Source organism: Fundulus heteroclitus, chromosome 9 (genome assembly GCF_011125445.2).
Source record: "Fundulus heteroclitus isolate FHET01 chromosome 9, MU-UCD_Fhet_4.1, whole genome shotgun sequence".
NCBI classification, from domain to species: Eukaryota; Metazoa; Chordata; class Actinopteri; order Cyprinodontiformes; family Fundulidae; genus Fundulus; species Fundulus heteroclitus.
In genome coordinates, this window is record NC_046369.1 from 9,644,832 (window position 1) to 9,657,402 (window position 12,571).

Genomic DNA, 12,571 nt, shown 5'->3' on the forward strand with positions numbered 1-12,571 from the left:
TTTGTAGTTAAAAATATCTGATTTTTTTTTTATTTTTTTTTGATGCACTTGATCATGATCTGCATCTTAATGTCCTTGTGTCAACTAAGCTTAAAGCAAAATCTAATCCAATAGCAGTAGAGGGCATCCTGCCTTCTGTTTCAGTGTAATTTATTTACACAAGGTCAAACACAGGAGTGAGGCTGTTGTGACAGGAGTGTCTGACATTAACCGTGCAGGGCTTTTTTTCCCCCTTGTATGCAACATAAAAGGTGGAAATTTACCATAATATTACTAATGTCATGAAAAGAAACGCTTTACAAAGGTCTCGATCTATAAAAGACCCTGTTTATTAACAGGCAACTACGTTTAGAACTATTGCTGAATCTGGTGTTTGCATGCAGCAGCTGATGTTTGCTCCTTACGTTGCTAACTAGACATGAGGAAATGTTTGTAGTGTTAACATTTTTTCATAACATAAAAATCATTAGAAATGCTGAGATTTTACACAAAACATGTATGTTTATGTCTCAAAGGACTAAAGCAAAACTCTTGTCGTAGACAAACGTCGAGTTGCGGCGCCTTTCGTACACCTTTAAAATGTTCACATTTTGTCATGAAACAACGTCAACAAACTTATTTTGGATGTTATTTTATAGACTAACAGAAATCTGCAGAATTATGAAATTTTGAATAATACAAAAGAAAAATAAAATTTTCTTTTCTTAAAAGTGTGGAATGCTTTTGTACTCAGCCCCCTTGTGTTTACCTTCGGGGAATGTCTACGACATTCTCATAAGGAGAAACTTAACCACTGATTCTCAGTTTAATTCAAGTCTGAACTTTAACTAGGCCATTTCATTATAGCTCTTCTGTTATGTTTATGACATCCAAACAAGTCTTGTGCAACCTGCTTTTTATTCCAGAGATGATCTGTATTTTCAAGTATCCCCACAGCATGATGCTGCCACTACCATGTCTCACCCTGGAGATAGTGTGTTTATGGTGATATGCAGCATTAGTTTACAGCCAGACTTGGCGTTTTGCATGTAGCTCAGAAGGTTTGACTTTGTCACCAGCTCTACCTGGCTTGGGGCAAACTTTGAATTTAATTTCCAAAGTTTTTCTTTTAGCATCTCATTAATGAAGTCCTTATTTGTTGAGTCTGGCCTGTTAATGGGTTCTCCCACCTTAGCTCCTAATCTCTGCTGCTCCTACCATAGGCCTCTTACATATTTCTCTGATCAACGTTGTCTATTGCTGACCTGTCAAGTCTAGTTCAGGGGTCAGCAAACATTTCAATTCAAAGAGCCACTTTAGCCCAGCTGCTGCAAATAAAAGTGGTCTAGGGCCAAAAAAACAAAACAAAACAAAAACATGATTTTATAAATAATGTATTAAATTAAATGTTTTATTTTGAAAATTAGGGGATTAAAACATATTTTCTTAAATTTGAAACAAAATTAATCATTAAATTTTACAATTAAAGAAAACTATATTTTGTAGAATGAGGTCAGCTGAGTGATGCCATATGGAAAATGAAGAAAAGTACCTACCTAAAAATATAAACATGGTTAGAAGCTGAAAAAGATTAAATTAGTTTTAAAAGCTTTGTATCGTTGGTGCCCCCCCCCCCCTGTTTTTTTTGCAGATGTTCTATGTAGAAATTGCATGAAAACATACAAAAGAACTGCAAAACCACCTTCTCTTATTGCCTTTATAACTAAAAAAAAACAAAAAACATTTAATTGGTTTTAAAGGAGGCATATGTGGCTCTGGAGCTGCAGGTTCCAGAACCACGATTTAGATAAAAGTCTAAGTCTTCATTTCAGGGTAACTTAGTAAAGGGTGCTGAATACAAATACATGTCACGCCTCAGATTTTTATTTGTTAAAAGCCTTGAAAAACATATTTTTCCTTACATTTAACAGTCATGATCTACTTTGAGTTCGTGTGTCACACAAAATCCCACTTATAAATACACTGAAGTTTGTGGTTGTGCCGTGACAAAATGTGAAAAAAGTTCAAGAGGCGCAAGTACTTTTTCAGGGCACCTCATACAATAAATAATGGGAGCTGCCACATCATTAAGCAGTTTGGTACATGAATTGGTTTCACATGTTGATACGTCGTCGGCATTCTGCCCGTCACCGCTCTATTAGCTGCAGTAAAAAAAAAAAACAGCCCCCCCATTTGTACCTATACAACTGTCATGGAGAAATCAATAACTCATCAGTTGCAGAGAAGCAAAAATCAATGGATTCCGTGCATCTGAATTTCACATCTTACGCTGACAGACAACTCAGCTAAGTACCAGTTTACTACATCTTCTGCAACTGTGCTGGGTTTTTTTGTTGTTTTTTTACCCGGAGCAGGCTGATGCTGCATACATACAGCTTCACATTAGATGGCAGGTAAAGGGTTTCTGCAGAGGTCATGCAGGGCTACCGTAGGGATCTCAGCCATGCATGTCTGCTGAGCTCATCCTCACAATTATTCCTCATTGTGTTATTAATAGTGTTGAGCAACACAAGGTACGTCAAGTCAAGCTTGATTTCTTTTTCTTTTGGTGAATACTGACAAATGTAAACAACTAAACTTGGCACAAATACGATGAAGTGCAATGTGATTACCACACCAAGGTGAGACAAAAGTCCTCGGACTTGCTTCTGTCACGCTGATGTAGCTTGAATTTAAATTCAGCATTTAAAAAAAAAAAAAATAAAAATCACTAAATTTTTCTCTTTCAAATTTCGGCTGCTAACCGCTGCAGATTTCCCATCCAGGCTGTGTGAGCAATGCATCGATGAACATGAATAATACAATAGGTGTTGAGAAAGAGCAGTTCTTATAAAATATAAACAGCTTTGTGCTGGCGATCCTCAGAAGAGACGGTGCTGGAGCGGGTTGGTGCATCTCAGAGTTTGCTGATGTGCTGGCCGGTGCGATCCTGGTGCCTGACTCGGTAGTGAGCTGGAGCCGCTTCAAATCAGGGTCCTTGTCTTTTTTTTTTTGTCCAAAGCCTGAGCCTGACCACGCTCCTACTTGGTGCATCTCCACAGAATCATGTTAATTCGGCGTTACTCCTTGTATACATCAGTAATTTAAATAATCCCTATCAATCACTACCAGTAACAAGAAGATTTGAACTTAAATAATGTATTTCTGCAACGATGTGGGAAATGTAGGCTTTTATTTTAATATTAAGACGACTTCAGTCTGAACTCCACTATGAAGGGAAAAAAACGAGGATTTCACCCTCTTTCTTGTTTCTTTGAATCACACATCTAGAATTTTGATGAAGCACTTTTCTGACGTAACTTGCACCCTTACAGCTCCGTTATATTCCTGTCTGTCCAGACATGCCCGACTGGTTGAAATATGCAGCTCTGGTGGAAACAGAGCCACACTACCACTGGCCTTTTTTTTTAAACACACAGTCTGGGTGTTGTTTGATTATTTCGTAATTCAATTACCACTCTGGCTTCTTAATTATGGAGAATATACCGATACATTAAGCTGTGTGACGGGAAAACTAAAAGCAACAGCCCAAAATCAAATGTTGTTTTTTTTTGGAAAAGTTAAATAGCAATCTTCTTAAAAGATGCTCACTCGTATTTTCTGTAAATGAGACTTCACATTCTTATTTTGTGTCATTAATTTGATTACTGTGAACGCATTAAGCTTCAAGGCTGGCAGCCTCAGTTCCCCATTTTACTCTAAAATCTCTTAACAGGCCTCATTTATAAAAGGGGATTTAAAACAGTATGACCTTCCTTTGATGCTGAACAGACTCTTATCTCAAAGTATAGTTCATGGATGTTTCTGGCCAAATTCTAATTTGTGTTGGCACTGTCATTAAGTGGGTCACGCGCATGCGAGCACATTGAGCAGGGCCCTCGGTGAGATAAGATAGACGTACAGAACCTAGATGCAACTGCTTCGTTTATAGACCAACATCTGAAAAGATCCCACACCCACGTTCTAATGTTGTTCCAACTTCAAATTTGTATTAGAACCCACGTTCTAATGTTGTTCCAACTTCAAATTTGTATTCCTGATTTCTCATATTTGGTCAAAAATAATACTGTAAAAGTTTTTATACATTATTTATATTTCTTAACATGCAGTCGTCTGCTGCCTTCTGCTTATCTGAGATCAGCTTGTGGAGGACGAAGGTCCAGAAGTGAAACCCAGACGACCCTCTTCTTGGTGATACCCTTCATATTCTGGGGGATCCCAATGTGTTCCTGGGCCACAAGGGGACATACAGTCCCTCCAATCTAATCTATGTCTGCCACTGGTTCTCCTCCCAGTAGGGTGTGCTTAGAAAGTCTCTGAAGGGAGGTGCCCAGGAGGCATACTGATAAGATTTCCAAAACATCTCAACTGATTCGGTTGGATGTGGAGGCGCAGGGGGGCTCTACGCCAAGCTCCCTCCAGCTGACAGAGCTCCTCATCCTCGATTTCCCTCCGCAGAATCACCAGATTAATGTAGTGGATCATTAATCTGGTGATCCACTACATTAATCTGGTGATTATGCTGTCTGGTGCTTCAGCCCCTGGTAGAGTATGGTATCCCATGGCAAACTGGCCTCTGGGAAGGAGTGAGACTCTACAGATGCTGGTAGTGAGCACCTGGCTCCTGAGCCTCCTGCTGGACACAGCCAGGAAACACAGCAAGCAGCTCATGGGTCCAATCCTGCAGGGAAATGAGACGACTTCTGGTGCAATGTTAGCCCGGTGACGGGTGAGGGGGCGGAGGATTATGGGAGTCACAATTTGACTTTCAGCATTTTTGTCATTGAACAATAAATGGGACACAAGCAGCTGTCACAGCATGACAAAAACAAACTACAGATTGTCCAGGTCTTATCTACTGTGGTGGACTTCATCCACTCATTATTAGCCTGATGGATTCATTTGGACTTTTAATTCTATATTTCAATCACTGTTTTTCCTCTGTGTACAGATAATGCAGTTTAAAACCCCCAACTAATTCAAAATACGACATATATGCATCCAATTTTTTTTTACATTTTTCACTCATTCACACAGGGCTAAAATTATATACATAGGTGCCAGTGTATTTACTGTACCCAATATTTGGAGAATTGTCATTTAGCAAAATGCAATGAAGCAAAAGGCTTTTTGGAGCCATAAACAAGCTTCTGGAATAATTCAGTCTAAATTTAGCTCCACGCTGATCAGAAATGGTAGAGCTCATTTAATTTTATTTCCTCACACTGGCCAGGCTTTTAAGCATTGCCGATACATTTTTATAAGGTTAAGCTCTGGGTTTAAATCGTCTATCCCCAAACAGGCCCTTAAGATCAAAGAGTTGTTTGTATGCTTGGAAGTAGGGCTGGAGGATTAAAAAAAAAAAAACATACAAATAAAATAGAAATATTGCTAATTATCAAAAAATTCTAAACATATATTTTAAGTGCAGCCCTGCCATTTTATGCTGTTGCTTGATGATCTATTTTTAAATAAAGAACACTGAATTCAAACACTACCCTTTATTCAACCAAATTTATACAAAAACTAAGTTTAAAAAAAAATAACTCATGTTCTCTGAAGTCTTTGAAGCTTGGTGAAGGAGCTTTCCTGAATCTGCGTTTGTGATTTGTTGGAAAGATGTAATGACTGTAGTATTAATCTAAAGCACTAGAATGCAAAAGGAAAACTGCTATTCTACTGAACTTTTTAATTGAACCTTTTTTCTATTGAACCCCACGTCTATCAATCGATATATATTGTTATTGAATTATTTTCCAGCTTTACTTGGAACAATGTTTATTATTTTATTGTATGCTTGAAAGAGTCAAAGTGAGTCCGTAAAGGTAAGACAATTGTGTTAACTGTCAAGCATGGTGGTGGTACCATCATGCTGAGCGTATTACTGTTGGACTGCACAACAAGGAACGAATGGAGGATGGCGTTAACGTTGTTCAACCTCCAGCTCTGTTTCAGCGAACCGACTAATTTAAAAGAGCTTCACCATTCCTGATAAGCGGAGTGATCAAATATCAGCCACAATTACTCCAGCAGCTTGTTGGAGGTGAAAACTGCTGAGAACCATTTGAGCAAATATTAAGAATGTACAGTGACATTCAATAAACTAGGATACGTGTTCCAATAAGGCTTGTTTGTCAGATTAAAAGCAGCATTTGAAAATGTCTGTATTAAAAATCTTTTTTATATTGGACTGATTCTAAACCGAAATGTTGTGTTTTCATTAGCTGTAATTGGAAAACCATCATAGATGACAGAAGTAACAGCATGAAAGCATTAGTCGTTATTTAATATACAATGTATTTCACTTAGTGAACTGAATTCGTGAAATAAATGTAACCTTTCAATAAAATTCTAATTTATTGAAAATTACTGTATACACCTTTTGTATTTGAGCCAATATGGGCAATTTAGACCCTGTGTGAAGTAGTGGAAATCAGCATTATATTTGAACTTGTATTTTTTCCAAATAATCATTCCATTGTGAAAAAACGAATGATCAAAATACATTATTAAAAGCCCCAAATCAATATAGCATTAAACCCACGTTGAGCGTGTGTGAGATCCTGACTTGAACTACATATCTCTATTGGGTCCAATGAAGGAGAGCATTACGCATCTTAGATTCTCCATATGTTTGAGGCACATCAGGGAGCAACTTATGTTGAAAAGAGAGCAGGTTATTGTCTATTAGAAGATGCGGGTAGGGGTCATTCAAAAAGTAGTGCATATAGATATAGGAAAGACAATATTAATCAAACAAAAAGGTGGGGGGGGGGGGGGAGGGGGGATCTTGATGGATTTGATGGATCATGGTAAAAATTGGTCTCTACCAGAATGAATGGAGTTAGACACTGCAGACAGAGAGCAACTGCAGTGTTTGTTAAAAAAAACATGTATTCCTTACAAGTTTGATTGCTGGCTCTAATATGGAGCAGGTTAGTACGCATTTGTCATGATAACCTGCCTTCTTGAATTGTTTAAGCACACCTAAATATACCTTAAGACTAAACTGTGAGTATAAATGTGTCTGTTTTTATTTGTAGACGAGGCCTTAGATGAGAGTTCCACCAAGTGTATTTTATAGCTCCAGCATCAAAAAGCTATAAAGGGTGATGGTATTGTCCGTAGTCGATGGATCTACCTCACTCAGAGCTGTTAGTCAGTTGTGGCAGCGAGTCATCGCGAACGTTGATATCAATCTTCACTGATTCTCACAGAAACACCATATCTCCTTTGACGTCTGCTCTCCTGCTGCACCAATTCAACACTGACCAAGGCCCCACGGAGGACACGAGCACAGACTGTGGAGATGCATCCCAGCTCCAGCTGTGGCTACTTAACCAGTTTTGCTAGGCTTTCTCTGAGGCCTTTCAGGTCACCAATTTTGACATCCAGAACCCCGATGATTCGTTGGACTTCAACCTCTGACTGCTCCTGCTCCTCGCGATTCGTGGCCAACGTTTTTTCAGCGCTCTCAACGCGGCTCTCCAGCTCGGTGTTTCGTCTCTCCAGATCCTGCAGACCAATAGTTTGTGCAAAGAGAAAGAGATTTTTAAAGATTTATTTATATGTGATCACTGAACCCCACAGGTGCACCAAGAAATTGGCTGGTTAATGAAATAAAAAAAATTTCAGCTCGAGTGGCCTTGGCCAGTGACAGGCAAACTGGAAATTAAAAATCTCAACTCTTTTTACAATATGTAAAGACACCATACTAGGCACCACATCAGTGTGGAAGCCATGCTAGTATCAGTAAAATGTTAAAAATGAAGTCAGGAGCCACAGAGATGTATAAAGCAATTAAAAGGAGACTTTTCTTTATTGTTTATTTGGACTGCGAGAGAGAGTAAGACTTCTAGCAGATAACAGGAAGGCTGCACACTTAGTTTTACCCCTCTCAGCCTCCAAACTCTGTCTCTCATGAATCATATGGAGAGTAGAAAGGTTAGCAGCCTTTTGGAAATCTCAGATTAAACGTAATTATCAATATTCTCTAGAATAGATGGAATCAAACAGCTAAACTGTGTCACTACCATGCATTCAACTTCTGCTAATGAGCTAACATTTGGTTCGGGTGTGTTGAGGCAGAGACGCATTAAACATTGCAGGATCCTCTTGGGCTGGAGTTTGAGACCATTTCTTGAGAATATACAAAGGAAAACTGATGTTTTTTTAATGCTAGCCACTCCGCTCACAATTATCTCTAATATAAGATGTTGAAGACAATTGAAAATGTGAAATCGTTTAATCCCTTAGTCTCTTTAGAATAATAGTCAAACCTTGTTTTTACAGCGACTGCTCTCTCACTAGCTGCATGATGTCCCCTCTGCTCCTAAAATAAATGATTGGTGACTTCCACAGCAGGAATACAAGTAAAATATCTTCAGTCTGTTCTTATATTTTCCTCCTAGTTCTCGTCAAGATTAATCCGTATGCAGGCCAAAGTGGCAAAAAAGCATTGTTTTTATATAGTCTTCCTTATTAAGTCATTTTACTGAAACTGTTTATAGTGCTGTGCTTTGTAAGACACGTGTGTATAAATGTGGCCTGAAATACACTGTGGAATGAACCCAAGGACTACAGAGGTCGAAAGCGATCATCCATAATTCATACCTGACACCACAGCTAAGAGTGATAGACGACCTAATAGAGACTATGCAATATGCATCAGATACAATCTTCGACATTAATAAGGAGATTCAGCATAACGTGTTGTCCTTGAAGCCCTCTGTTCACCTCCTCTGAGTCAAGTGGACGTCTACCATCTATTTTACTCTTTTGAATATTCAACAGCTCCCCGTGAGTCAACGTCTGGTTTGAGAATGACAAAGATACAGTCAGAGCATCAAGCTGGATCCCGAATACTGTTGTAAAGAGAAAATATGGCAATGCAAACACAGATTACAAACTTCACTTTGCTCAGTGAAAGGCTGAAAATGATTTGATCGCAGGAATGATGCGACCTTGTAACTAGTATTTCCACTTGAGAAATTAACGCTAATTGATCCTAAATGATTAATAATTTTACTAGGAAATTAATTTAGCTTCAAATGGAATATTAAGCAACTAAAACTGCCACCAGAAGTGTGCAAAACAGTTGGTTTGATAATTGACCATGAGTGGATAACAAGAAACTGTTGAGCTGATTGGTCTCTTCATTTTAGATTAACCCAGCAAATAACTTACCTGAAGTCTCTGCAAGACTTCTTCTTTCTCTTTTTCCAGTTCGCCCACATCTGTTTTCCTGCACTGTAGATTTTGAATCTCCTGAAATAACAGCAATAGTATTAAAACATCTCCACAGCCACCTGTTATAAAAGACATGAACCGTTCATCTGAATCAGAGCTGTCATAAACTCCAGGCCTCGGGCTGCAGTTGTCCTGCAGCTTTTTGGACGGGTCGCTGTCTCAAAACCTGGATCAAATAATTAGCTCATCTGAAAGGACTTTGTAGAACCTGCATGCCTGCTGAGGAGGCAATTCAACCATCGTATTCAGAGGCAGTTCTAAATGTTAGAGGACATCGGCCCTTGGGAACTGGAGTTTGACATCCTTGAAATTGTAAATAGGCTGAATTTCTATTGAGCTTTTCTAGTCATTAACCACTCAAAGCACTCAAAGCGAGTCTCAAACTCGTATCCTGCAGCTTTGAAATGTGAATCAAATTGCTAAACACCTTCACTAGCAGGCTGGAAGGCAACTTGGGGTTAAGTGCCTTGCACAGGAGCACATGTGGCAGGAACACCTTGGAATTATGTGTGTTACTGGGAAGATGGATGTCTGGGTACAAACTGACTTTGGTCTTTAATTCCCTAGTCCTAAATTATTCCTTTAGTGTGTAGTTAATTTGTGTAGTATGTTTGCTTTTTATTGCTTTCATCTGTTTTTTCTTAATTAATCATTACTTGATTATGTTGATTACCAGCTCTGATTAAATGTTTTAATTATCTTTAATCAAAGTGTTGATTTAGTGTCCATTCTGCAACAAATCTTAATCCACACCAAGACATATGAGACATATACTTCTCTTATTCACTTTTTTTCCCCCCCATTCTCGAGGCAAATTTGTTTGGTTTATATACACTAAAATAAGTTTACGTTGCTTAGTCATGGTACAGCTGATTTGACAGACTATTTCATTACTGTGCTTTTTAAAAAATACAACTCATTTTATTAGATGTCAGCCAAACAAGTAAAAGGTGTTCACCACGTATAAAATGTAATCCCGCACTCAGCAGCTTCTGAGATAATTTCAGGACAAATATACCTGACGTCAGTGGCGGCTTGTCAATAGGGGGCGCTAGGGCACCACATCCAATCAAAATTGCAGGAAAAAAGTGTAGACAGTAAATATAAATTTAAAAAAGTAATTATCACATCAGTTCCCTCTTAAAATGTGTCTGATGTTTCGTTATTTCAGCGTTCCCATTCCATTTTGGGTTTATTTTTTGTTTAAGTCCGAATCTCTACAGTTCAATGATGACAAGTGCTGGCCAGATGAGTGTTTATGCTTATCCTTAAACTTTTGGCTTCCATGTCACTTCATGCTGCTCTCTAATTGGTCACTTAAAGAGTCTCAGGTGCAGCTCTCTGCGCCAGTGGCCAATCAGTGCTTTTTGTGTCATTCTTCACCCAATCAGACGAATTCATGATGCGTGTCAATCAAACTCACGCTCCTGGCAGCCCAGATCCACAGGCGCAAAGCTCATTTAAACACGCGGATGCAAACAGGAGAGTCAGGTTACAACAATGTTGAGGCAGGAGAGAATGGTGAGACCGAAATAAAATTTGGTAATTTATTCACAAAATAATAATTTCACAAGGCTTTTGCTGGAGGGGGAAAAAAATTGGTTAAGGAACTGATCAGACTTAAAAACCCAGCAGCAGGTAAGTGACCGTGGATGGATTTATGTTCAAGTAGAGTTTATTGTTATGTTGTAATACCCAACATACAGTGCTTCCCCTCAAACGTTTTTATCACCAGCCGCCACTGCCTAACACCCCATTTAACTAGAAACCCCATTTACCCCCTTTCACTCTATGTTCAATTTGATTTATACTCTTTTAGTTACCATGTAACCTTCATTATTATTATTGAACCAGAAAGGTTCTATTTTTTAACATTAAGAGTGATTTTGAGAGAAATGACACAAACTGACACTTATTATTTTCTATGCCACCACATCCACAAACGACTGATTTATTAATGCTTCAAGAGATGTTTCTACTACAGAGAGATGAAGGCTCGCACATCTAGCTCGCTGCTGGCAGGTTATTATGTATGCCGTTGTATTTATGGGCTAGCTCTCCACTCTTAGATTCCCTTTAATAAGATGGCAAATAGATTTGGACAGCGTGCAGCGCAGGGGGTGGGGGACTTGGTCTCTTGCCTGCTCTTTGGCTCTCAGCAAGGCTTCCAGCTCCTCCAACGACCGACTCAGCTCCTCTTTACCCGGCTGACCAGCAACAGGACGCCCCAGCTGGGCCTCCAGCTCAGCCACCTGGAGCACAAAAACACAACAGAAATATACGTTTAAGCATTACCTGCCAGAGAACCCAGGCTGAAGCTAAGGTCAGAAATGTGGGAGATTTTAGAAATCCTTTTTTTTTTCTAATTTCCTCTGTATTTATACACATGAATCTCATTGAGACACAAGGTTTCACTTTCAAGAGCTTTTTCATTTAAACAAACATGTAAATAGACTGTAAATCAGTAAAATGTATACATAAAATGAAACAAGAAACATGAAATAAACAGCCATCAAGTCATGCTTTCTCCATTGTCCTTAAAATAAGATTTCAGTCTCTAAATGTGCAGAAGGCATACAACCAAAAACACTGTGGCTGTTTCAGCTAAGGGGATTTTCTTAGTTTTCAGTTTCCTTAAAAACTCCTCTGGCCATGTTGCTTTTTAGGTAACAATTAATTATGTTTTAATGGAGGGAATGAAGCTGGACTGAACGTGAACTGTGAAAAAAATATCATTAAAATGTATTTATATTAGGGCTAGTGTCATATGCTGCAGTTATCCCAGCACACATTGCTGGTAATTGGAAAAAAGGCAAAGCATAGAGGTTTATCTATCCACACCCACACACAAAGTAAGTTATTGATGAGATTTTCACATCTGATAAACACCTTTTATTCTAGACGCTGCGCATCCTTTAGTTGTATCCATCAGACATCACTCAGTACAATCTGTAAAAGAATCAAGGACATCTTTTTTCTTTATGCGTGCACTCTCTCCCACTCCTCTCGACCCTTTTCACTTTCCTCTTGAATATAAAGATAAACAAAACTGCGCACACATACCAAGTGAAATTATTCTGTGAAAAAAGAGCTTTGCTGCCAGTGGGCTCAGCAGTGAAGCTTCGAAGACTTCTCTAACAGAGGGATGTGACCTGGCAAAATATTTTTTTTTACAGAAACTGTTTACCCCAGTCTGACCCAGTTCCTTAAATTTAACATATTAATGGAAAATTTCAGAGAATCTGAGTGACAACTTTACAAAACAGGGACAAACTGTTCATCATCATGTTGTGGCATAAACTTTTCCATCATTCAAAGCTCT

The 12,571-nt window shown here is 38.7% G+C and overlaps 1 protein-coding gene across 2 annotated transcripts in view; it reads right to left on the bottom strand.

Annotated features, from left to right (window-relative positions):
• Positions 1-7,016: 7,016 nt before the first annotated feature.
• The window catches only part of homer3b (homer scaffold protein 3b), a 65,467-nt gene continuing 59,912 nt past the window's right edge, over positions 7,017-12,571 (bottom strand). For both annotated transcript variants that reach the window (XM_036140991.1, XM_036140992.1), the window contains 3 exons: positions 11,391-11,501; positions 9,187-9,267; positions 7,017-7,515 (listed from right to left, as the gene is read on the bottom strand). In XM_036140991.1, the coding sequence (XP_035996884.1) occupies positions 7,333-7,515; positions 9,187-9,267; positions 11,391-11,501 (375 nt within the window). In that variant the 3' untranslated portion in view covers positions 7,017-7,332. The remainder of the gene's footprint in view (positions 7,516-9,186; positions 9,268-11,390; positions 11,502-12,571) is intronic.